At 43.8% G+C, this 27,648-nt stretch overlaps 2 protein-coding genes across 2 annotated transcripts in view; one reads left to right on the top strand and one right to left on the bottom strand.

The window, feature by feature from the left end:
• Positions 1-27,648, bottom strand: part of LOC147017873 (SMAD family member 3-like) — a 206,322-nt gene that overhangs the window by 78,972 nt on the left and 99,702 nt on the right. The gene's annotated exons all lie outside the window — the stretch shown is intronic.
• LOC147017874 (uncharacterized) lies at positions 1,049-27,648 on the top strand. The gene is made up of 5 exons (XM_085896929.1): positions 1,049-1,136; positions 10,378-10,450; positions 13,371-13,525; positions 18,701-19,022; positions 27,229-27,648. The coding sequence occupies exons 1-5, from the start codon at positions 1,079-1,081 to the stop codon at positions 27,359-27,361; spliced, it is 741 nt and encodes a 246-aa protein (XP_085753055.1). The 5' UTR covers positions 1,049-1,078; the 3' UTR covers positions 27,362-27,648.

Genomic DNA, 27,648 nt, shown 5'->3' with positions numbered 1-27,648 from the left:
AACCACAGACTCGAGCGTGGCGTAGAATGCATCCTTCACAGTGAGATCACTCGCCTCAGTCGGAGCATAAACAGAGACCAGGAAAATGACACCAAAGGAGTGACGAATCCTTCGTCTCATAAAACGCTCATTGACCGGTGTTACCTCAATTATCATTGGAGTCAGCTTATTGGACACAGCTACAGCAACTCCTTGGGCATGGTAACCATCAGAGCGACCAGACCAATAGTAGGTGTAACCACCCACCATGATCTCGCCGCAATCCGGTCTCCGAACCTAAAGAGTGGTACAATACCGATGTTCAAACGCTTGAGCTCAGATGATAACAGAGATAGGTGATCATCCTCTCAGGGTAGGACATTCCAGGCACCCACCTGAAGGGACCGCTTCAGGTTAACCCAAGGAGACCCCCGTCTGGTGGACGACACTGTCCTGAAAGTCCCTGTCGTGTAAGGACCTGAAATTCCCTGTCATGTCCATCTGGTTTACCCTGTGTACGCCTTCCCATCCCTCTCCCTTCGACAGATCTCATCATGTCTGTGTTCCCCACTGTTTTTTCCTTCCCTCTCCCGCCCCTCTTGTCTCCTACTCCCCTTTTTGTACGTTCTGTGTGTTAACTCTCAAACGAGCCTCGACATTGTATACAAAACAAAAAAAGGAGATTCAACGCATGGAGAGGCCAGTCAGGCCCATCAAGCTTGCACAATAGTTGCCAACCTATGGCCAGTCTCGATACTCTATCCTTTTTGTAGCCTGAGCGTCAAGCAAGGAAACAGCAGGTACCATGAGAGATTCTGCAGTGGGTGGTGGAACAAAAGTATATTTTCCAACAAATTATTTTTCCTCCTTCATTGTTGAAAACCATCAAATGATACCATACAAACAATGATGCATTGTTGAAAGAGTATCATCATGATCAGTAATTAAGTTGTCAATCTTTCATTTTAATGGTGATATGTTAGGTGTCAAATTACATCGATCATTGTCAAATTACAAATTTAAATACATGTTAAAAACGAGCAGTTACACACTTGTCGAATTTGTTTCAAGAATTTCCTGACCTGGAGGTGCAGCAAACATGTTCCTCCTCAAACTGGCTGCAATTTATTTGTCTCTGGCTCTCTCTGGAGTGCAAGGTAAATAAGCACATTGAACCTGGGATGCAGATCCTTGGCAAGTTATTGAGTTGTTTGATCATTTTGGCAATGGTATTGTGTTATGATTGGACAGTATTTGTATTTTATGAATGTTCACACGGGTCTTTGTTCATTGAGGCTAAACGACAAAGGTCAACAAGTTGACAGACTACCAGAGGGTATGGGAAGGCAAGTGGACGTGAACAAGGAGAGAAATATCACAAAAGTGATTAGAATGGTTCGGTGACTAACAGAAAGGGAAAGAATAAGTGTGGGTGGTAGAGATCACCGATGTGCAGCACATTTCAGAGACTGGAGTGAGGAAGATGTGACAATTCCACAAAAGCCAGAATAAGGAGGTGATTGAATGAAGGTAGACAAGCAGCCTGGACTTTGGAAGGGTAAGCAGGCAAAGATTTCTTTTGCAATGTGGACGACCTGGGCTGTGTTTGGAGAGGGCAGAGGTTGAAGAGCACAGGAGGAGCAAGGAAAGGTGTGCACTTGTATAAAATGGAAAGCCCACCAACTTACCGCTATTGAAAGAGTTCCAGACCTTGGGAATCCACCTGTTGCTTAAGATACTAATGGTGCACTGTTCTCCAGCTTCAAGAGGAGCAAGGTGGAAAGGAGGAGCACCATCGCAGAATGGGAAACAATTGAGATTCCCCCACTTTGCAGAAACTTTTCAAGACATAATGGATCAATAATCCTGAAATACGCAATTTGGTGTCTGTCTGTCTGTCTGTCTGTCTGGCCACATTGCATTCGGTAATTATTTAATCAATCCTAACCAAACTTTCAAGAGGGACTGAGAGTCATATGGCTGACGTTTCGACTTCAGTTGCCCCCCTCCCTCAGGAGGTTTTTCACCATGGACAAACACCGTGGAAAGGTTTGTAAATAGCTTCTTATAGCGTTTTGTTGTGCACATCTACTAGATGCAAAAATTACTACAAGGATAAACCATTCTGTCCATCGTATTGTAACACCTGCTGGTCTGTTGCCGCTGCCCAGTTTGAGTCCTGCAAGTCACTTAAAAGCGACCGCAAACGCCAGTGAAGTCGACAGTCCCGAGCAAGTTCCCAGATCTATTTGCCAAGTTACACTGCTCGGGGGGCAGCAGAATTAACTGGGTGCCACGCTGATAGTTGTCCGTGTCTCTTATTCATTCGGCCAAGCAAACCGTGAGGTCACGAGGCACGGTCTAAGCAGTTTGAACCGCTCTAACTACCCTGCAACCAAACTCAGCCACCAAACAAAGCAGCCAGGCGGAATTCACCCTGAGACCATCTATATTTATTAAATAGCAAATGGCATGGTGAAAGGAAGCAAGAATTAAATAAGACACAATAATATAACCCCTTAACCCACAATGATATGCACCCACAATGCCAATGAACGATCAGGAGATTCTTTATTATTCTCACTGATCTGGATCCATCAGAAACACCACAAGAGACATTGACCTGGGGAAATTGGCAAAGAGGTTGATAATTCAAGACACAGTTATTATAAAAGGTTCACAGTGCTGATGTAAATGTAATAACGACGGATGCCTGATATTACATTTCATTACTTTACACTCACGCTAAACATTTACTTTAACTGTTTGAGTGCTGTTGGCCACATAGGTGGCCCGTGTCATAATTCAACAATCTGCATTGTTTGTTCCTATTTAAGTTTTCAGAAAACTCCAATCGATCATGAAAACTCCAAGTAAGTTCAAGAGTGAAAATTTCCTTCCTCTGGTTGCCATATAAACAATAGACGTTTTATTCAGTTTGCCTGAAAAAATACCATATTTTCGTATTGCATAATGGAAAAATTCAGCACTCAAACAGTTCAGGAAACAACTGTACTATACCAACTAAGCATCTTTAACCCCGAGGAGTCATTCTCACAACAGTATGATTGAATTTTTAAACAGTCGCTACTGTTGTTTAACACAAGACTGAAAGAAATTTGGAGGAAACCTAATGTATATGAGGCATTCTATGCTTATCTCAACCCCCTTATAGACTATGGACCACGAGCTCGGCTTCGAGGTCGGCCGCGAGCTCAGCCGCAATGATCTTTCATTATTAAAGTTGCTTAAATGAGCCTTTATGCATGAATGCTGTATCCCATTGCCTGTCCAATTTTGCTAATCATCAGATTATATGTGGATTGTGGACTGCATATGGATTGTTTATAACATATCTTTGGGCCTCATTTGTGATTTCTCCTGGGAATGGCTTCAAGTATGATGTGCAATATTGACCCCGACCCCCTGACTACCAAATTGTGACCTTTATTCGATGCATAACCCCATTCCTCATGGTCGATGAAATGGGTTAACACTCGTTCAAGGGGAATTTGAAGAAAATTGATGTATACCTACACACAGGTGGTGTATTTGCTCAAAGTTGCTGGTGCACAACTTCCGGAAATAATATTTTTATAACCACAAATTAATCGATCAATTTATTAGAAACACAAGCGATATGTGGATGTATATGTGTTGTTTATGGTTAATTCCGTCATAACAGAATTCCAAATCCGAGAAATTTTTGCCTCGTTTTGACATGCTGTACGGTAATGTGTTCAGGAAAGAAAAGATTGAATCTTAAAAAGGTGCCTATATACCTCCTCCCTTTAACTGAAATCAAGAATGGACTAACAGTACATTCAGAATTAAATGAGACAGATGAGGTCTGGTAACGGAATTACATCACAAAATCAGGTATTTATTTCCACTAAAATTACAAAGGCATTCCTCTGAAATATAAAGCACTGTGAAGAAGAATGTCACATTTATGAATCTGCAGGTATATTGGCTAAACATAGGAAGGATGGTTTGCACTAGATCTGAGAGTTGTTTTTTCATAATTAAGTCATAAAAGGAGGAAAGCAGTGGCAATGGAATTTCGAGATAGTCACGGAATTACATCTTTTGAAATTTACCTGGAAATATGCAGTTTCCCTTGGTCAGGATAATCTATACTAATAAAAGGCAATGTGTGTGTGTGTGTGTGTGTGTGTGTGTGTGTGTGTGTGTGTGTGTGTGTGTGTGTGTGTGTGTGTGTGTGTGTGTGTGTGTGTGTCGTTGATTGGTATCTACATATACGGGTTTCAAAAAGTGGAATGGAGTCCTCCCAGTATAAGCTCAAAGCATCCACCTTTATTTCGATAACGGGTCACGATTCATGGACCAAGCTGTGAAGTGTTCTGTTCCCAAAGTTTTGTGCTTGACTGCTGAGGGCTCTCTTCAGGATCGTCGCTGAGCCCTGGACAGCTTCCAACTGGAGTTCGTTTGTAATCATATGCTCAGAGATGGTTTTTAATATCTCTGTGAGGTTCTTTATCATCATTCCCGTCACTCCAACTATCACTGGTACAACTTTGGCATTCTTCAGCTTCCAGGATCTTTTCACTTCATTCTTGAGGTCTTGGTATTTGGTCATTTTCTTGATTTCTGCATCGTTTAGTCCAAAATCACTGGTATTAACACCTCACTCAGCCATGCCTTCTTCTCTCTTTTTTTGTACCTAACTATGATATCTGGTCACAATGTTTTGTTTTCGATGTTCATGCTCAATAGGATCATTAGGTCGTACGTGAGCGGTACTTTCATGTTTTCAGTCCATGCTTTTGGTTAATGTTCCCACAAATTTTCTGGAACTGGGATGTCAAAGTTTTTCAGATGTGCCAGTGGTTAACATTACAAACTTTGTTGTGTGGTTGTGTGTGCAGCTATTCTGACATGAGATTAAAAAAAAATTGTGTCCGGTCATTAAGCATAACATCACTTTCTTTGCTAACACCACCTTGACCCCTCACCTACCTCTCCCCCCCCCACTCTCTCTGTCTGTCCCCACCTCGCTCCCCCCCCCAAATAAATTGCAGGACTCTCCTCCCACACCTCTGTCGCTTTCTTGATGTCTCTGTCTGTCTGTCTGTCTGTCTCTTGCATTTCTCCCTCCCACACCCCTCCCTCCCACAGTGTATAGCAATGTTGCGTGAGGCATTGCACTCCTCACCTGCACCCCCCTTCCTAGCTTCCCCTTTCTTCATTCACTTCTTGCTTCCCCTCCCTCCTCTCTCCACCCCTCCCTTCCCTCCATCCTATCTGACTCCCCTCTCTCCCTCCCTTTCCCTTCTCTCTCCATCTCTCTTTCTCCACCCCCCTCCCCTTCAGCGAAGTGGCAGGTTGTATTTGGTCGTCTACAATTCTACATGTCAGTGTGTGTGTCTCTTCCATAACATGAAAACCATGAAACCTGAAACTTTGCATGCACACAAAGGGAACTCCAAGGGAGTGCATGAGTGAAAATTGGGTGTTCGACTTAATTTAAACACCACTTTTGAAGATAATTAACGACCTTATTTAATTATATCCTTTGTTTATATTATGTCCGATTGCCAGCTGTTTATAAACATCAGTGTTTATGCACATCTCTTTGAAACGTTTAGAATACGATGTTGTTTTTCAAAATATCTTTCATTGAAATTCTCCCAAAACAAGGGTGAAAGCGACTCAGGGGTTTTGGGTTGAATACAGAACGTACTTCAGTTGGTAATCACACTGACTCCAATTTGCCAATTCCCAAAAAAATGCTGATATCGGCCAAATACACATTGCTCTGAGCACACAAAATGCAAATACAGCAGTCTGCCGATGTAATGTAAAAGGCTTTATGATATAACAAACAATGCCAGCTGGCAACGAGATGACAACGGATAGCAGACAACGCCACAAAGGTTACGGGATTCCCCAGCGGAGCACCACTGCCAAAACACCAATCTTGATGAGATTGAAATCAACTTTAATATCACACAACGCGCCCGACTGGGCCAAAACCATGCTTGCCCAGAATGCCCCCTGCATGGTAACCCCGTGTCTACACAGGCACGGAGAACAGAACACCATAATGGCGCAAGGACATCAGTACTGGTAATGTAAATTAAGCATACATAATAACAATGTTTCAATGACTACATATGTGAAATACTTATCAATATAACAAGATGAACCATTCAATTAAATTTTTATACTCACAGGCAATGCTTTCGATAGTGTAGCAACAAGGATTGCATCAGATCAAAATGGATGCATCTGATGGTGGGCCACTGAGAAATGTGCTCAGATGGTTACATCACTTCCTGTTTCCTGTTCTCGATGAACACAAATGGCCAGCAGGGGGCGCTATACATATATTTTATGCATTTTGTGAGTTAAAGGGCAGAATATGAATAAGGTTATCTGGAAAATCACCACTTTATCCAGTGTATAAAGGTTTTCAAGGAAAATCATAACCGACTGAAGGCATTAGGGGAAGGTGAGTTTACAAGGGAGAAAGCTGTACTGGCAGAGGTTTGTATGTCGCATATACAATGTACTGCGAACAGACTCCATTCATACAGCAGGGCATATTCTCTTTCCCAAAACTGGCAAGCCAGAAGTATTGCCCCCAACTAGCGATGCTCTTCAGCTGCACTTCAAAACAGTGCACTTCCTTGGTGGATGTGTGGAGGTGTGCTCACCTACCTTAACCAAAGCTTCCCCAACCTATACAAATTGGATGGAGAAAGTGTGAAACAGGACTGCAGCCAGTTCTCATGTTTCTGAGTCCTAACCTTCATCATGCTTCAAAATATGTTCATGTGGAAAACACCTGTTACTTTGCTCGACAGATGCTAAACAATGCGATTGATTGTAAGGCACAAGTCCGTTTATTCCGCAGCACATAACGTTCGAATATCTCCGACTCTGTTAAGATAGCGTCTCCTCTCTCACGTCCCCATCCACTTCCTCGTGCATCATCATGTCCCCTCGCAGCAATTCACAAACATTCGACAATTCAACAACAATAAAAACAACAACATAAATGGAAAGAACATAACACTTTAGGAAGAACACAACACCGTCACACCCTTCCTTGTATATGTCGTGAATCTGGTTTGCAATGTACAGCTGTGTGGAGATAGAATGACGATGAGCGTGCAGTCATGCATTTGGAGTAATGGCAAGTCAAATTTGTTTGGTCATGTGCTCAAAGTTATTCTGGTTATGGTAAGTTAGATGACTGATTTCTGTTGATATATGTTGCTCATGCAAAGCTTTCAATAAGCGACTTTATTAACAGTTGAATTTTTTTTGTGTGTTATTCCCATTGTTCTGTTCATATATATTTCAGTTTAAAATGAAAGTGCCATTCCTTTTTTTGGTGGATTGCAGCAACATGAATTGCAATAGAAATGTTTAAGACTTGCCTGGAACATCTTGATGGATACAGTGTGTGTACATGTCAAGTGCATTTCATACTATCATTTCATAAAAGGGTCTTTTTGTTTGTTTACACATTAAAAGTATTGTGTATTGCAAAGCTTAATCCTCATCTTGATCTAAATATATATTTGCATTGTAAATTGAACAAATTTCTGCAATTCTGTTGCATAATTTACTCGACATAACACATACTGTGAATCCAAGATATTACAGGTTAAATCTGTCGATTTTTCACCAAAACTTAAATGGTTAATGATCAACTTAAACTTTTAAAATAATCGATCTTCATAAAATGTGAAAATAAAAAAAATAAGTCAATTCCAAAAAAAAAACAATAGCTCTTCAATATGTGTTTTTATTTGCAATTGATTAATGAAAAACATGACATCAGTGCCATTTTTAATGTCGACTTAATTCAGCGCACATTTTTTAAATTGGAAATGAAGGAGTTAAAGACCCAGGACTATGTCTCTTCGATATGTCTCACTATGTCTCTTCGAAAGGACCGTTTACAAAACCCCCCCATCCACTTTCTCAACAATCCTCTGGAAGAAGTCTTTTCTTTCAAGCTTCTGGGTCTCACTATCTGCCATGACCTTTCCTGGGAAAGTCACATTTCCAACCTTGCCTCAAAAGCCAGTCGCCGACTGGGAATCCTCCGTCGTGCAAAGTCCTTCCTCGGCCCTCTTGAGCTCCTGACTACTTACAAAGCTTTTGTCCGTAGCCTGATGGAGTACTGCTCTCCCCTCTGGGCTGGTGCTCCTGCCTCCCACCTTTCTCGACTTCACGCTGTCGAAACCAGGGCTTTTAAGATCATTGGCATCTCCCGCAATGAAGCTGAGTCTTTGGGCCTCTCACTCAATCACCGCAGGTTGGTCGGTGGTCTTTCTGTCTTCTACCGACTCCTCTCCAGCCTTGCCCCCTGCTCTCTCTGCGATTTGTCCCAACCACATTTCCACAGGGCGCTCAAGGTCCGCCAACAACCCCCTTCTGGTAAAACTACCAAAATCACGAATCACTGCTCATCTTCACTCTTTCATTCCTCTTTTTCCCGCCTTTGGAATAAACTTCCTCACTCTATTCTTTCCCATTCTTCCCTCCAGGCTTTCAAAACAGCTGTTCACCACCACCTCTTATCTTCCCCCATCCAAATCCTCGATCTTTTCTACCCCCGATAATCCACCCAAGCCCACTTCCTTCAATTCTCCTGCTTTCCTTCCTGAAAGTCCCTGTAATGTCCATCTTCTCCTCGCCATGTTCCTCGTCCCATCCCCATCCCTCTCCCTTCCACAGTTCACCTGTGTCTGTTCCCCAATGTTTTGTCCCTTCCACTCCCACCCCTCTTGTCTCATGCCTCCTTGCTGTGAGTTGTGTGTTAGCTCTCATACGAGCCTCGACCAAGGTATACAAAAAAAAAAAAAAAAAAAAAAAAGGACTCAGCTTGGGAACAAGCATTTTTGGACTCAGCATGTTAAAATTAGGTTAAAAAGCTTTGATCCCAATTCACATTTTGATGCCACCGAAGGTTATTTCATCATGCTTTCAAATCAAACTTAATACAGGGTGGGGCATTTATATCTGACCGGTTTATTATCCTTATAACTTTTCTGTTTCTAAACCAAATAAAATAAAATTTCTATACACTATAGGCACATACCTTAAGTTTTTTAAATCAATTTTGATTCTTTATTTCTTAAAATTTACATCAGACAAATGGGCCCCTTTCAAATTCGTGCATTCAAGACAGCAGATCATCATATTGTTCATTACTGCAAGCAATGACTCGATCAATAGAGCGGATGGTGACAGTGATGTTTACCTTCAATTCATCGATCAATGTTGGATGTTCCTTATAAACTTTGCCCTTCAGAAATCCCCATAGGAAGAAATCTGATGGAGTTAAATCTGCCAAATCAAAGTGTGCCTCATCTGTCATGATGACCTTGTTTGTGAAATTGGCATGCTCATTGCATTTTAAAAAAATTAAAAATGCTCATTGCATTTAAAGTGCTCCATCATGAAAATCTTTCAAATATTATCTGTAAAACAAAGAAAGCAATAATTAGTTATGCCAAGACTGCTTCCGGCTAGAAAGATTGCAAATGTGTCAGATATAAATGCCCCACCCTGTATATAGTCTTCACAAACTACTCCAAAGTGATGAAGATCACTAAAAAAAATGAAGAAGATCACTAAAAAAATGCAGATCAAATATGAATAAATTTGATGAACAGAGAAAATTAGATGATTCTCAGTTGTATAAGCATTCAAACCCTTTGCCTCATTAACCATAAATCACTTCAGGAGCAAATTATTTGTTTGTAAGGTTACAAAATAAGTGTAATAGGTTTCACCTGTATGTTGTAATCAGGTGTTGAACTCAAAAAATTAACCTTCCCTACTTATTTATCGAAGGAGTTTTAAGATGCAACTCACTTGGTCACCAACAAGGCAAACATGAAGACCAAGAAGATTTTCAAAGAAGTCAGACATAAAGTGGTGAAGAAGCACCATTCAGAAGAGGGTTATAAGAAGATTTAAAAGTCACTCATTTTCCCTTTGAGGACAGTGAAATCCATCATTAATATGTAGAAGATGTATATAACACTCCGATCAGGTCACCCACATAAACTCAGTAGCTGGGCAAGCAGGAAACTGGTTCGGGATGTCACTCTAAATCTTGAATTTGCTTCGGGTGCCGGAGATAACTTGACAATTCTTCATAAAAATACCATGGGATGTTTAATGTACACCAAATAATGAGAGCACAAAGGACACCCAGCTTAACTTCTATTTAGGAACAGCACACTTTGTTGTATAATGCCCTGTCGATGAAGCACAATTAAAACAATTTATGCTTGAGTGGGGAATTAAATCAACAATAGATAGCTCAAAGGTAAGTGCACTACCTCTGCACTAGTTGGACTGTGGTACATAAGTGTTTGTAACATGCTGTCTCAATGCTGTGTGTAGCCCTTCAGTGTTCTCAAGAACATGGATTTGATTTCCAATCCGTGGACGCAGGCGGTGGACAAGCCTTCGTCAGGTGACCAATTTTGTTCAGTAAACGGTGATTTTCGTGGATATCGTTTTTAAATGATGTGTACTGCATTTGTTCTGATAATACCATTTAAGAATGTAAATATTACTTCATTGGAGCAAACAAGTGAAGTGTAATCTGACCTCCAGGTGATGTTTTGTTTTGTAGTTTATTATTAAAGTGCAGTATTCCAGAATTTTCCCCTCACCCAGCACCAACTGCCAACATACAGACAGTGTCAATGATTGAATCCCATTTGCATATTGTTGGCTTCAAATTTGCCATTGCTTGAGCTGGCACATGTGAATGATCAGCTGATTCATTGAGGAACTGATGGTGGAGTATAGAATTTCAGGGGATGTGCCAGTAACAGTTGGGAGATAAGAGGATAGTGGTATTTGCTTTGGAGGGACACACAGAGAGCAACAGTCAAGTTGGAGATACACAGGGAGAGTGGGAGTTAAGTTCTCGACTGGAGAGATATGGAGAGAGCGGTGGTTGAGTTCGCGATATAGAGAGAGCTAGAGAGGGAGAGCTGAAGTTTAGTTGGAGAGATGAAGGGAGAGTAGCAGTTAGGATGTATAGATACTGGGAGAGTAGCAGTTCTGTTGGAGAGATACGGGGATCGTGGCAGTTGAGTTGGAGAGATATAGGGAGAGTGGTAGTTGCATTGGAGGGATACAGGAGAGCAGCAATTGGGTTTGAAAGAGGCAAGGAGAGTGACAGTTAGTTGGAGAGATTACAGAGAAAGTGTATAGTTAAGTTGAAGAGTTGATGATGTACAGAGATGAGAAAGTGGTCACAGTCAGGTGACAAAGTGAAATTACCATTACAGAGTGGATAAAAGCACCAAATTTGACATAAGGCTCCCTTCAGGTCTTGGTTTTAATTATTCCACGCTCCTTTATTACTTCCGCCACCATAGGTGGCATGAAGGTTATATTTTCACCCCTATTTGTCTGTTTGCCTGTGAACAGGATATCTCAAAAGATGTGGATGGATTCAGACGAAATTTGGAGGATAGATTGGATGTGTGGTGATGGAACTCCACTGAGTTCCCTCTTGTTTTATCGCTTTCCCACTGACCATTTTCATTATAAGTGGATAATCTCTTTCTTGTTTCATTTCTGTTGTTGTATGAGTTGAATAAATGCTTTGTTCATAATCACTGTGGTTTTACTCATTCGCTTCTGTTGTGCAGTTTTGTTCAAAGTTAAGTATTGTAGAAGTTTAAAGAATGGGTTTTCATTCAATCCAATTTGCCATCTGAGCACACATTTAATCGAGCCTCCACTCTCGGGGTGTTGCAAACTGTCACCCCAAGGTGTTTGACATTCGGAATTAAACTATATTTCCACATTTCACCCTAAAATTTTGCCATTAAGCTCATGGGTTGGTTTGCATGGTGTTACGTTCAAGGGGGGGGGGGGGGGGTATTGCATTGGTGTTGCTGTGGTTCTCAAAAACTTATTTTTCTTTCTTCCTTATTTTTTTCTTTTCTTTCTTCCTTCTTTTTTTGTTTTGTTTTCGATCCTTCTGCTGCAGGGCCTTCCTTCCCCTTCTCTTTCTATTCTCTTTTTGAGGCCTACATATTATCTCATGTGGTGGTACTGCGTGGATTTTCAAGAAAAGAAAGTAGAGTAAAAAAAAGAAGTGGTGAAGAAAAAGAAGAAGAAGAAGCGAGAGCTCTCGTGGTTGGTGGAAAGGCTGGTGAGAGGGGGAGTGAAAAAGGCGGGAATGAACGGAGGACGTGCGTCTGGCTTGTGTGATGAGAGACCTGGCCTGTAAGACGTTGTTGAGGATTGGAGCGATCCCTCCGAGGACCGCCGCCCGTTGGAGGCACCGTCTGTGTTGAAGATACCGAGGCAGAGGAAAGCCTCACTGGGATACGTTGGTTGTAGGGGGAGCAGAAGCGTTTTCTCCTCTTGAGTGTCAGTGTCACCTGAGCCGAACTGAAGCAGCGTGTGGCTTCAAGGTGTTGCAGGAGTTGCTCCGGTTCCTTCATTGGTGAAGTTTGAGAACCCTTCCAGAAAGGGAGGGGTGGCGGTGAAGTGTCAGCCTTGTGGCCTGTGGCTGTGGCGAGGCCATTGGAATATCAACTCAAACAGGCCGGAATTCTTATTATTATTATTCCCCCTCACCCAACTTTCTTCTTCACACATTATTTTTCTTTATATCTTGGCAAATATTATTTAATTATTCCCTCCTCCCCCCTCCCCCCACTTGTGATTAGCTAGGGATACCTGATGGGCAGTGGAATTGTCTGTCTTGTCCATTTAGTCTTGGCACCTGACTGTCCTTCATTTTCTTAATTATTATCACTGAATATGTTTTATTATATCCTTTTTATTTTGTAACGTGGTTTATTCATTGCTTTGTCGTATACCCTGTGTTTCTTTATTCTGAGTAAAACATTTGCATTTGTTCCTCTTGTTTTGAATTTTCCACTGAATTATTGGATTCGCATCTGATACTGTGTGTTGAAGAGTGGGGGGGGGGGGGGGGAGAATTGGCATCAGCATTACGATGTTAACGTCGCTCGGTCACATCTGACTGCTGATACAGCATGACCACACACCGGGTACATCTTGGTCTTCCGAGCATGTTGATTAGGACCTTCGGAACAATAGACGGTGCCCGAGCCCTCTACCTGACGGCTTGGTCATAGCAATGGGAAGTTAACCTCGCTTAATGAGCAGTATCTTGGTATGTCCAAAGAAAGACAAAAACATTGAGAGTCTTTGTGATCACTTCAGTGTCTCACCTTTTTCTCAAGATTCTAGAGTATGTAATGCTGTTTGCAGCTGCTTGGTATAGATCGATGCAGTTTGGTTTGCTTGTTCTGTTGATGATAAAAACAAGTCTGTACATTCATAGCATGGTGATGCTGCAGCAAATGTATCACGTGATGCACTTTGTCATCTAGGACTGGGGACTCGGTGTATCGCTGGTGTAACTACAGGTGGATTCCCGTGAAGGGAGCGATGAAGCAAATCAGTGTGAATGGGCCCGTTGTGTATGCTGTTGACAACTCGGGGAACATTTTCCGCTATCTCCACGGGAGTTGGTTTTCCGTTCCGGGTAAATATTAGTGCTGTGTTTTATGCATACAACCCCCACACTGTGACCTACATATCAGAATTAACACCATGTAAAACATTTCATATTTTTAAAAGTAAGCTTGAAAATGTGATTACATGATAGAGGGGAGGTTTTAAGCATTGTGTGATTGGGAGGAAGAGTGTCATCCTCATACATAGGTGGAGAAAAGGGCAATGAAGCATGAGACTGAGGATTGAAATGTTGCAGCCCGAGCTGGTAAATTAATTTTGATCGGTTTGGGCAACAAAGAGCATCCGAAGTTATTGGCGTTCCCTTCACATAGAACAAGGACAATTGTGAAAGTTTTCAGACTTGTATCTCAAGGGAAAGAGGTGCAGGAAAGACCCTCAAGGGCTGTTATGTTTGTTATTTTAAATCCTTTTATTGTATTCATTGAGAGATATAGAGTGTCCCTTATGCTTTCCAAATTGTAATGCCATCTAAGTCCTATTTACATAATGATTCAGAATGATACATCCAAATGCACATGATACAAGAAAGAGTGGTGATATTCCAAGAAGAGTGGAAATGATCCAAGTGCATCTCGCAATGCACCAACAATGTCACAAGCAAAACGCAAACAGGAACTTTGTACCTTCAAGTGACGTGGCTGGAGGTCAGGACGTTTCACTTCATCCCCTACATGATAATTGTAAAACCCCACAACTGAAGGCGTGACCCCATGGCAGCAAGAGTCCGATGAAACCTCTATTTTTTGTGCCTCTCCTCAGTCCCAGATCTATGATCTCTTCACTCCGTTGGCCTCTCAAATTCTGATTACTACCATTTTGATGGTTGGGTAATCTCTTCATACCATCAAGCACTTCAGACATGAGCTCAGGGTGCAATCCTGCATTGGTCGCCCCTCTGACAGGATACTCAACTGACTCACTCCCAGGAAATTTATTCATTTAGCCAACCTTGGAAGGATAGACAGGTTGAGTCAAACACCCTGGTGTTATTTAGTGACATGACAGGGGCTCACACTCAAGACCCAAAGATCTTAATTCAGCCTCCTTAACCATTAAACCACCACCAAGTTATGACTTATTCCCACCTCACCTGATGTTATTCATTCATCACTCTCATGGCAATTTCCATGCATATTGAATAATCTTTAATACTGTTATGGCGCCGGGGTCACGGGGGTACTACAAGGGAGGGGCTGTCCCTGGTTTCTCCCCAGACTCACTGGGAATCGCAGGCTGGCACACACGAATACGTTTGTGTCGTTGCGGATCGTTAATCGACTGCGCACGCCAATAATTTGACCACGTGACCCTCTGTCTGACTACCGTTTAACTGGGAACACATGGTTGCCTTATCGAGGAATCAAGCCCTCGATGTGTACTTGCGTTACTTACTGTATCAGGTGCAGCCGAGCAGAGCTGCCAAATACGCGCCGGCTCATAAGCAGATTTTGGGGGATAACTTCCCATCTATGCTAAGGTGCAAACCATGCTGGACAAATGGAGGAAAAGACAAAAACGAGCTGGGCATATTTTTAACAATGCGAGGAAAATTATGTGGCACAGTAATGGGTTTATTCACAGATGTACAGCAGGGTAATAACAGCAGAAAATATAGAAATGCCTGGTGTTGGCGCAGTGGTTAGGGCAGCGGCTTGGGATCCAAAAGGTCCTGAGTTCAATCCCCGTTGGTCCACTGAATTAATACACCAGGGGGTTGACTCAGCCTGTCATCCGAGGTCGGCGAAATAAGTACCAGTATACTGGGCCGGTGTATACCCCGGTTAAAATAGGTATACCATATCCCTGTGTCGTAAAAGGCGACCAGGGTTGTGTCAGGAAGGGCATCCGGCGTAAAACATGTGCCAAATCACTATGCGGATCATACGGATGATCCGCTGTGGCGACCCCTATCGGGAGCAGCCGAAAGAAGAAGAAGAGGAGTACAGCAGGGTAAATCAAGGAATTTGTGGGTGTGACAAAATAAATGCAATATTCACAAAAGAAGACAGTGCAGATTTACCCCGAATAAACTTATACAATCTTAATTTGCGTTATACATGACAGATGCCAACACACACACACACACACACACACACACACACACACACACACACACACACACACACACACACACACACACACACACACACACACACCAGAGGAAAATTAGAGATAGCCCAGAGAGGGGAGAGGCTGTTGAGTAGTGTCCTCATGGTACCTTGCACGGTCGGCAGACCGGCACAACCTAATCACTTTGGAAGGGGGAGGAGGGAGGAAAATTGAATGTCTATGATGTGGGAATGAGAGGTGCGAGTGTCGTGCAGCGTGGTGTGAGAGGTGCGAGTCAGTGAAGATCGCTCTGAAAATAACGGTTGTTTGGGACTTGCCCTCGCCAATTGCTCTTGTGCATCCACAGTATATGAGACATAGATGGGCGAGAAGATGCATGAGAGAAAGACTTTAACAGAGTTGTGTGAGGGTCTGAAATTGGAAATGCTGGCTGTTGGATGCAGCCGAAAACAGAGCGTGATGACCCGGGGGTGGTCCCGGCCCGTTCTGGCAATTGCTTGCTCAACCCCAACATCCTTGCTTGGCTGCTCCACCCTCTCTGTTTAGTGGTGCTGACTTGTGAGATTTCGCTCGGACGCTGAAGAGCTCTTGGGTGACCGCCTCGTGAGAAGAGAAGACAACCACTCATGGAGCCTGAACAAAGAAAGGAGAGAGATTGTGAGCTGAATTGCTCCTTTTGTGGGCCCTGAGCGAGAGGAGGAGCAAGGAATCTGATCAAACAATGCTGGAGGCATTTCCGAGCTCCCCCATTGGCGCACAGCAGTCGCCTCGCACCATAGTCACACTTCACCAGACTTTGGAATCGAAAATGGCTTCATTCGCTCTTGAACCTTGACACGCATCGGAACTCCATAATTAACATGGGGCGAGAGTCTTCGGGATTTGGGGAAACTCCAGAGCTATCCGTACGTCTTTGAATGAACCCAGCGCATGCTTGCGCTTCAAGTTACACATCGAAACATCCCGATTGTTATTATCCTCGTTCCTTCAGTATCCTCAGAGACTGTGGTAAGTGTCCAAGGGGTTGATGGCAGTTGCGGAAGTTATAGAGAGGTGAGAGAAGTGCTGTGGTGTTTCTGGTGAAGGGATTGGGAGAGGTGGTTGTTGGTGTGGTATTGTGACGAAGAGGTTGCAGGAGATGATCGTAGCTGTGGCATTTGTGGTGAAGGTGTGGACGGAGGTTGTTGTGGAGATTTTTTAGAAGACGTGTGGAGTGGTTATGGTGAGTATTGTAACGTTGTGGTGAGCATGATGAAGGTCTGAGGTGAGACGGCAGCTCGATTTTGGCATGCTGTTTGAACGGAAAATGGCACGCGCATGCAAATGAACCTTGCTGTGCTTCCTTGCATTATTGGCATCCTTACTTTTCTGCATGCGTGTTTGCGTGGTTTGTGTAAGAGCTAAGGTAAAGTAAAGGGATGAAATAAATAAAAGAAAGAATAGAGGATTGAAGACCAAACGAAAAGCCCTACACAACACATCTTTCCCATTTCTCCACTAGACACATGGAAAGGACTAACGAAACAAATACTAATGAAACAAGAATAAGAGCTATCACAGATTGCAGACCCTCGCCAAGACTTCTTTTGTGTGGCGTTTGTATACTGGTGTGTTACATCATAAGAGACATAATGAGAACTGCCACTTTATAACTGCTTGCCTAGATGACCGGATACCAAGACGTCCCACTTTGAGGAAACCCCGCTTTGATTGGACACCTGACCCTGACCCATGACCTTTTTAATTTTCTGGTCGATAATGGCTTGAGAGATTAAAATAGTTTTTAAAATACGTGAACAAATATTTATATATAATCTCATTGTGTTCTCGAGGATTCACATGCTCCACACAAATGAACGAATTGCTCAATTTATCACAAAGCATATCCCAGCACCTAAAATGAACGTTAGTCAAGTTCACAGGCAACGTTGGCCTCAGATGCATAATAACAACAAACACCAAACCATCTTGGTTCAGAAATCAATGAAACTTGACTGCAGATAAATAATTTGCTCAACCAGGAGGAAGAAAACTTATATTATTGTGAAAGATTTCAATGCCAACGTAGAAGCACAAAGAGAAAATAAAAAAGGAACTGAAAAGTTTGTTGTTTAACAATGGAATGAGAAAGAAGACACCAATACGAGGACTGTGTGGCGAGCAAGTATTGACAGTGTGCGATGACTCTCAACTAACATACTTGAAGGGTTACACTTTTCGTTATTCACACCCTCGACCCACGATATCTGAGAGCAACACCAACCTTTCCATTCTTCACACCCTCATCCCACAATAACCATCTCCCTGTTATGATTGGTTGTGAAACTGCGATCCTTTGGACCAAGCCATTGTGTCCATGTGGTCTGTGGGGCAACATCATGCTTTTCATCCTTCATTGTCCTCATGACCTATGATTTCGAGTGGTGCGGGTCTTGCATCACTGAAGACCATTTCACCACCTCTGAATCTCAGCTAATTTGATTCTTCTTCTTCTTCTTTCCTGATTAAGCCTGGTGTTGGCTTAGTGGTTAGGGTGGCGGCTTGGGATCCCAGGGTCCTGAGTTCAAGTCCCGTTGGCTGCTGAATTAACACCAGGGGGTTGACTCAGCCTGTCATCCATCTGAGGTCGGCGAAGTGAGTACCAGTGTACTGGTCCCGGTGTATGCCCTGGTTAGAATAGGTATACCATATCCCTGTGTGTCGTAAGAGGCGACCAGGGTTGGCGTCAGGAAGGGCATCCGGCCATAAAACATTGCCTCAAGAAAAAGCCTAACCCCTGCACAGCAGGGAAAAATGGCTGTAAAAACGGTCATTTTTTATTTTTTTCTTCTTTCCTGATTCTCAGTGCCAGTGACCAGAAGTATTCCCCAATATGTTCCCCAAATATGTTCATGGAGGGACATTAAGGATTTTTTTAAAGAAACACCTTTTATAAACAAAACCATTTATAGAGAGATAATCATTGCCTTTTCCATACATTTTACTGCTTGCTGGATGGAATAAGTGGTTCCTGCTGAAGTCAAACAAAAAGGCTTTTTGTGATCAAATCACCATTCCTTGTAGAATAATGCAGTCATTGTTTTATTAACTTTACTGTTGTCTTTTCCCTTAGGAGGAGCATGGCAAGTAATTTCCAAACGTGACGATATGTTCTACATACTTGGGAGGAACGGGTACATTTACTGCAGTCTGCGGTATAAAAATGATCCACTGCGCTCTTACTACAAGGAGTGTTTTCCAATATCTGTGATGGCTTGTGGTCTGGACGACTGCTGGGGCATCGACTCAAGCGGAGACCTCAGATACATAATAACAACAAGTACCTGTGCCACCTCTCTGAGCTCCTTCTCAATCCTTGGAGACTTTGTAACATTGGATGTGAGCGACAATGGCGTTGTATACGTAATTGACTCAAAATCGAAGCTTTATCAAAGGTTTGTATCCATTTGATAAAAGTTCAGTTTCACGAGCTGCACTTTACCTCCTTCCTTCTCTCCTTTGTTATTCTCTCCTTGGCTCATCCTTTAAATAGGTCCGAACTCAACCCTTTTACGATGGACTGGTTACTTCTTCCTCTTCTTCTTCTTTTCTTCTCTTTCTTTTTCTTCTTCTCCTTTTTCGTTCATTTTCTTCTTCCCCTTCTTCTTCGTTCATCTTCTCCTTCTCCTTCTCCTTCTTCTTCTTCACACCCCTCTCTTTCTTTGCTTATTCATTCCATTGATGTTGTATCCTACTGGCAGTGCATTGCCTTTATGTTCTGTCCCCTCAATCTTCCATGAGCCAAGGTTTTGTAGCCTGCAAAGAAGGTGAGAATGCTGTATTACCTACTCTTGCAGAGAAGGTGAGAAGAGCATCCAGGAATACGTCTCAGCCGCCATCCATTTTATCTGACGAGGAGGAGGAGGGATGTGGACTTGGAGTTGCGAGAGGGGGAGGGATGCATACTTGGAGTTGGAAGGAGGTGTAGGGATGCAAAGTTGAAAAAGAAAGGGGTTGAGGACTCAGTCATATTTTACATTATGTGGAATTTCCACAGATCCCAACCAACATACTGTCAAGAGTCATTCCTGTCAAACTCCTTAATTATTCCACATTCTATTGGAAACTTATTCCCTTACAACAGCCCGGTGGAATGAGGTTATCTGCTCGTGTACACACACACACACACACACACACACACACACACACACACACACACACACACACACACACACACACACACACACACACACACACACACACACACACACACACACACACACACACACACCTCCTGGGGCTGCAAAATGGTGAGCATCACTGCAGATTATGTATCGCACGGTAAAACTGCAAAATCCGCAAAGAATAACCATCTGTGTGCCACCCAGACGATTGTTCCCGCAAGTGCAAACCAACCAACCAGAAGGCATGACTGTGGTGCGATCATACGGTGGGTAAATCTAAATATTTGGAGTCGAAATATCTCCGCACATATCCGGACAGTGGCTATCTCCACACATATCTGAATGGCGGTTATCTCCAGATGTGTCCAGACGGTGGTTTTGTCTGGACGGACCCGCCCCTCACACTTCCATCCCTTGCCCTCCCCTCACACTGCCTTCCCTTGCTCTCCCCTTACACTGCCTTTCCTTCCCCTCCTATCAAACTTCTTTTGCCTCCCTTTATGTTGCCTTCCATTCCCCCACCCCTCCTTACTCCCTCACCCCTCCTCACTCGCCCCTGCTTCCTCACTCCTCCACCCTGACTTGGTCTCCTTACCACCTCACTCTTCCACCTCTCTTTTTCTTTTCCCCCCCTCCCTGTTAGTGTACCCCTTGTCCGGATGGTGGTTATCTCCACACATATCCGGATGATGGTTATTTCAGGACAGTGATTATCTCCATACGTGTCTGGAGGGTGGTTATCTCCAGATGGTGGTTATCTCCAGATGTGTCCAGAAGATGGTTATGTTGGATGGGCCCTCCCCTCTCACTGAATTCTCCTCCCCTCACACTTCTTTCCCCTCCTTTCACGCTGCCTTTCCTTCCCTCACTCCCCCACCCCTCCTCGCCCCACCCTCCCCACTCACACTTGCTTCCTCGCTCCTCCACCCCTCCATCTCCCTATCTCCTCGGTCCTCCACCCCTCTCCCCCCCACCCCCCACTTAGTATACACGTCATCCAGATGGTGGTTATATCCAGACATGTCGGACAGCGGTTATGTCCGGACGGACACTACCTTACGCTGCCTTCCCTTGACATATATGGATGGTTGTTATGTCTGGACGGTGGTTATCTCCGGACGTGTCAGGACAGTGATTATGTCCGGCCGCACCTTCCCCTCACACTGCCTTTCCTTGCACTCACGTCATGCTGCCTTACGTTTCCCTCCCCTGCCATACCCTCACGCTGCCTCCCCTTATCCTCCCCTCAAGCTGCCTTCCCTTTCCACACCCCTCCTCATTCCCCTCCTTGCTCCCCCCTCCTTCCTCACTCCACCACCCCTCCTCGATCTCGCTCCCCCTGCCCTCGCCCAACCCTTCCTCCTCTCTCTCTCCCTCCTTTCCTCCTCCCCTCCTTACTCCTTCCTAAATATTACCATCAGCGAAGGGACGAGTTGTATTATATCGTCTATACTAATAAATGTGTGTGTGTGGGTCCTCAATAACTCCAAAACCATGAAATGGATGATGGTTATGTCTGTCATCCAGATGGTGGTTATCTCCAGAAGGCAGCCTGAAACTTTGCATGCATACTAAGGGAACTCCGAGGTGGTGCATGAATGAAAATTGGGTGTTTGGGTTAATTTAAACACCCCTTTTGAAGATAACTTAGGGGGTGCTCATGATGAAAAACCAAAATAAGCCTTACCAAGATGGCGGCACGCCATCTTGGTGAGCTCTCTTTCAGCTGGCTCGATCTGAAGCCACCAATTTTTTTGGCCTGCTCAGCAATTCCTTGACTTGGAACAGGCCGTAATGGTTTCTTACTCAAAAAGATTTTTTTTTTTAAACTTTCCTCACTCATATCATCGAATGCCTGATCATCATACCTACAAATCAATGGATACTTTGCAGTGCTTATAAACATCCAGAGATGCCAGCACTGCACATTCCATCACCTCCAGAATCTCTTGATCTCAACTGAATTTAAAAATTTCAACTTCTTTATTCCCCTCAGCAGTAGTTCCGAATGCTAAGAAAAAGAGTTTTCACACGTCCAATTCGGACATCCCTTCGCATTCTGGGAGTCAATGGGTGCATGATGCCTGGTGTTGGCTTCATGGTTAGGGTCGTGGGCTTAAGATCATTGGATTCTGAGTTCAAATCACCCTCGGCTTTTGAATTAATACCAGGTGGGGTTGACTCTGCCTGTCATCCTTCCGAGGTCGGCAAATGAGTGCTCGCTTGCTGGTATCCTGTGTTGGAATGGCGACCCATCCAAGATTGTGCCCAATAACCAAGGAGACTGCTACAGCTGCACCAATGCTCTACAAAGAGTATGGTCTCAATGGATGGATGGAATGGGTGCATCAGGGGAGTATCGACGGAATATAGTGCCTATGGCAAGCACTGAAATTGTGCCCCTGTCCAAACATCTGACACCCATCTTTTAGATAACTTTACCATCATATCAGCTCAAAAATACAACCCAAGCTCGTTAATCTTTTAATTAACAAATTATGGCACGACATGAAAATTACAACTGCACCTTCCTTGCTTTCACTGATGCAAATTGGTCTCTGATGTGCTCAAAGTCAGTTTTTTCAGTTTCTTCTCTTTCTACACTCAGCAGAGCAAGATCACAGAGTCTGCCTTGACCCATGGAGGCTCTCAAATACGAAAGTATTAATTTTAACTTGCTGAATGATCTCTCACAGCTGGCGATAGAAACTGCAATGGTAAGCATTATCTGAATAGCAATGCGAAGGTCGAGGAAGATGCTCTCATCTCCAGACTGAACAATAAATTCGTTCTTCAGGTCTTGATATTTCATGTTGGCCTGACTTGATAGTAACATTCTGCAATCCAAAAAATTTTCATATAGCTGCTGTCCATCAACATCAGACATGTACAATTCGCCCAAATTTTCACACTTCTTCGTTTGGTCGTTACTGTCAGCGCTGTAACACAGCCCCTCGACATCGAGAAGGAACCCTAACTTGGAGTCAGTGTCGTGCAAACGAGCGAACCTTTCGTCCATTTCTCTGTGAAGACAGTCGAGTGTTCCCTTCATGACTTTCCATTTCCTCCTTGGCTGTCAACCCAGCATCTCTTGAGTTCTCATCAGCCATTAGTTTCTTTCATCTCTGACGTCTTTAAACTTCAATATTCCATTCTTGACAGAGACCGTGTCCTGCTCAGTGGTGACCCCTTCCCCCCATTCAAGTGGTGCCCAGGGCATGTGCCATACCTGCCATACCTAAGGTATGCCATTGGGGTGCATGGTGTTTGTATAACCAATCGGCAATCGATAATTTATCACTTGCCAAGCCAGCTGTTCCTTAGCAACCGTTAAATTGCAGTGCTTGATCAAGTGCTTAAGCCAATTGGCGAGTGCTGTATAATATTAGCACTGTCACTGAATACTGTTCATCAATCAACTTGAACAAAGTTCAGGGGCCACTCACCTGCGATGGTCCCACGTCGTTCTGTGGTGTGTCGGGCGTTGGCTGGCTCGCTGAAAATGTACAATTTTATTTTACAAGACGTTTCCACTTTTTGTACGATCTCCTTTCTTTATATGACCTGTCACTTTGGCAAAGATAAATTTATGTAAAAAAATTTAACATTTCGTTTTTAAACGTTTGTTCAACCATTTCGTTGGAGTGCTTGTTTGGAGCGCTTTTCTTGGAGCGATCTCCACAAGCTTCCGTGGCGATATTGTGGCACGGTTGTCCATGTGGACATCTCTGGCATTAAGAAGCCAAAATAAATTAGATGTTTTCAATGAGTAAAGAATGTTTTCAGTTACAAAGCAATGAATCACCACATCATGGCAGGATAGCGAGAGGTAGGCACGCTCGCTCTCAGCTGTCTAGCCTGGGTTCCAATCCCGACCTAGCTAGAAATTGTCATCCCGGTGTTTCACAGGAGGGGTGATTCATCAATGTGTGTGCAGTCTCTCGGATGGATGTTAAACTGGGCGTCCCATCTGCAGGAATCCCTCCCCCCTCTCCTCTCCCCTCCACACTCTCCCCTCCTCTCTCTCTCCCCTCTCCCTCTCTCACCCCTATCCCACCCCTCTCCCTTTCTCTGACCCCACCCCGTCCTTTCTTCTCCCCCCACCCCCTTTTTCTCCCACCATTCCCCCTCTATTGAGGGGACTGTAGCATGTATGAATCAGATTCTGAGTGACCCGACCGGAGGGGTGTAAAGGTCGCTGCATGTGCGAGCATGCAGGCAGACCTTTGCCAGGAAGGTGATGTGGGTTTAAATGCTCCCGCCTGCTTTTATATAGAACCTGGCAGTTAAAAGGAAAATGTTGCTGTTTGGGCATGTTTTATCACCCTTCCCTTGTCACACTACATTCCATTCTCTCCCTCCTCTCTCCCTACTCTATCCTTCCCCTCCCTCCTCTTTCCCTCCCTCCTCTTTCCCTCCCCTCCTCTTTCCCTCCCCTCCTTCTTACCCACCCCCCCCTCCTTAATATTCCTGTCAGTGAAGCGGCGGGTTGTCTTTGCCAGTATTAAATAAAAACCTACTTGAGATGTCCGGAGTATTAAACAATGTCCGGATTGGAAAAATAAACACTTTTCTTTTTTCGCAGTTAGAGCAGCAACTTAGGTCGATCCCACATTTTAAATTTGAAATTCAGCTCAGGTGAAGATATTCAAGAGGTTATCGCATTTCAGTTGTACTTCTTATAAAAGTCCAGAGAGTTGAATTCGCACATTATTTGATACTCCGGATTGTGGTTATCTCAGGACGTATCTGGCCAGTGGTTATGTCTGGACAGTGGTTATCTCCACATGTGCCCAGAGGGTGGTTATCTCCAGATGTGTTCAGATGGTGGTTATCACCGGACGTGTCCAGACGGTGTATGTCTCCAGATGTGTCAGGAATGTGTTTGTCTCCTGAGAAGTCCGGGCGGTGTTTATCTCCTGGCAGTGTTTGTTTCTAAACGTGTTTGTGCGGTGCTTGTCTCTGGGCTTGTACGGAAGATTTTTGTCTCCAGACGATGTTTGTTTCCGGACGTGTCGGGGGCAGTGTTTATATCCGAGCAGTGTTTGTCTCTGGACGTGTCCAGGCGATGTTTGTCTCCGGATGTATCCTGATGGTGTTTGTCGCCGGATGTGTCCGGGCGGTGTTTTTCTCCGGGTGGCATTTGTCTTCGGATGTGTCCTGGGAGTATTTATGTCTGGGCGGTGTTTGGCTACAGACATGTCTGGGCGGGACATGTTTGTCTCCAAACGTGGGCAGGCGGTGCTTATTTCCGGGCGGTGTTTGTCTCCGGATCCGATATTTTTAATAATGATTCTTCACTAATCAGTGATGAGGCCATAAAACAATATAGAGCATGATATCTCAATAAGTTTTGGATGGATTCAAACAAAACTTTGTGGATAAGGTTGGGTGTGTGAGAAGGAAGAATTGATTTGACATTGGTGAAGATCTGGATCCGGATACAAGATTTTAAATTTTATCAACTCCACCACCGAACGTGGATTGAGGTTGTTTTCATCCTTGGCTGCTTGTTACTTGGCAAATACACACACACACACACACACACACACACACACACACACACACACACACACACACACACACACACACACACACACACACACACACACACACACACACACACACTATATATATATATATATATATATATATATATATGTTGATCACTTCCGTTTGTCTGTCCGCTCACCTTCAATCGCCTACTGGTCGCAAATTTAAACAGGTCAGGTCAGGTATGGGAGCAATGCATCGCTGTGTCCACTTTCCGCCGGTACTCTGGCTTCCGTCTGACCATCCCCCAGGCAGTTGCCTGGCCCACCCCCATCTCCTTGAGATGCCGATCAACCTGCTGCAACCATGAGGAACGTGTTTGGCCCATTGACCTCCTCCACTCATGATGTTCCCTCGCTGAGAGAATCTGGTGAGCAGGATCAGCGTGAGGAAAATGAGCCACATGTCCATACAGCCGCAGCTGACGCTCACGGACTACGCAGGTAACGAATCTTAATTCTGTCTCTCAGCAACCGCTCATTGGAGTCAAAGTCTTACCAGTGACAGTCAAGGATTCTCCGAAGAGACCTGGTACCAAAGGAATTAAGTCTCCATCTGAAATGCTTGGTCAGAGTCCAAGTCCCACATCCGTAGAGCAAGACTGGAAGCACCAAGAAGCTGAAGACTCGGACTTTCGTCGTCCTGCACAAGTACCGACAGCACCACACCTCATGATCCAGTGAATCCATGACTCCCCAAGCTCGACCCAGACATATGTTGACCTCTGACTCACAGCCAGCAGAGACAAGAATATCAATTCCAAGGTAAGTGAATCTCTCTGTGACCTCCCTCAAGGTTCACCACCATCACAGATCATCCTCAATCCAAAACCATATATTTTTTTCTTCCCTTGCTAACCCCCTCAGCCACCCAACCCCACTCCACCCCAAGCTCTTCTCCTTCCAAATTTCCAGGTTATCACTCCTGAAAGTTTCCATCTTGTCCTTTCCTGCTTCCCCACCCATTGATTGTCCAAGGCCCCTCTATTTTACCCTAAAACTCTACAGTTTGTGCTCCCCCCTCAACTCCCCCATCACTGCTGTTCCATCCTGATCCATTCAGCATACGAGCTCTTCCACGAGCCTTGACGATGCATACAAATTTTTTTTTAAAACAGGCATTTTTCACAAGTTATGAAATCACAGATACAGTCAATTCACCATCATTTCCACCTTTACTTCAGTTGCCGCCATAGGCCAGGGCCTCATTGGTCTATGCATAAATCTGGCTGAAACATGGTCTGTCAGTTGTAACCCACTTCTTGTTAAACTCAAAAAAATCCAGGCTCACTACTCACTTCCACTCATCTGTTCCTCTTTTCTCTCCCCTTTGGAACCAACTCCCCCAGTCTGTTCAGTCCCATTCTTCCCTCCAGGGCTTCACAACAACTGTTCACCACTATCTCAAGTCACCCCCATCTCGACTCCTGATCTTTCCCACCTCAAATTACCCCAGTCCCGGAGCACTCCCGTTTTTCAGGTGATTGTGATTCCCCCGCCCCCACCCCCACATCTCCCCTGACCTATTTGAACTTGTCAGTTTGGTTTGTTCCTTTTCTGTTTCATCTCCGATTTCTCTTTGTTGTGTTTTAGGTTGTGCACAGCTGTATGTGCTCACCTCATGTATCTTTCTCCCTCTCCCCTTGATTTCACTCTCACCTCCACTCTGCTGTTGGTATTTCCTATTTTGTTCCATTCAATCCTGATCTCAGTCTTCCACAAACCTCAACCATGTATACAAAAATTAAATACAATATAATAAATTCACCAACATGAGTACATTACATTTTTTGATGGATTACAGCTTCCCATTAAAAGGGTAATGAAATTACGTCACATATTTGTACTGCGAGAGATATTTTTATGTGAAAACTCACACCACCTCAATTTAATGTTGCAATTTTAATATATTTTTTTATCATCAGCGTTGGAGTGAAGACGAACATCTCAAGCTGGGTTGCTCTTCTCCCGGAAAAGAACATCACATCATTATCAGTGGATGGCGATCAGCTGTGGCTCGTAACTGTACAAGGCACAATTATGCTCTGCAATGTCTAGTATCATGTTGTCTTTGCATCCAATTACCCTTATTAATCTCAATAATGGTGAACAGGCATTTGTAATGATCTTATAATCAATAGCATGTTTCGCAAACTGGGTTTTATTTGTTTGAAAGGCTCAGAACATTGATTTGTTTGATTTAAAAAAAACAAAAAATCATTTACATTAAACATATTTCTCGATTTCCACAGAATGTTTTTCAATACTCCCTTACCTCGAGGCCAAATGTTGATTACAAGCACCAAAAGTGAAATACTCTTTATTTGAATTACTTTATATTAAAA

The sequence above is a fragment of the Eptatretus burgeri genome, chromosome 10 (genome assembly GCF_056783735.1).
Source record: "Eptatretus burgeri isolate ZD-2024b chromosome 10, Ebu_testis_v1, whole genome shotgun sequence".
Lineage (NCBI taxonomy): Eukaryota > Metazoa > Chordata > Myxini > Myxiniformes > Myxinidae > Eptatretus > Eptatretus burgeri.
The sequence above is the reverse complement of the archived record's forward strand: the minus strand, read 5'-3'. Positions and strand labels throughout refer to the sequence as shown.

What these genes read in the sequence shown, in the direction of transcription:
- LOC147017874 (XM_085896929.1), top strand. Translation starts at nt 1,079, where the DNA reads ATGTTCCTCCTCAAACTGGCTGCAATTTATTTGTCTCTGGCTCTCTCT. An exon ending in GGTGGACAAGCCTTCGTCAG is followed by an intron (nt 10,451 to 13,370) that starts GTGACCAATTTT and finishes TTTGTCATCTAG; the next exon opens with GACTGGGGACTCGGTGTATC. An exon ending in GAGTTGGTTTTCCGTTCCGG is followed by an intron (nt 13,526 to 18,700) that starts GTAAATATTAGT and finishes CTTTTCCCTTAG; the next exon opens with GAGGAGCATGGCAAGTAATT.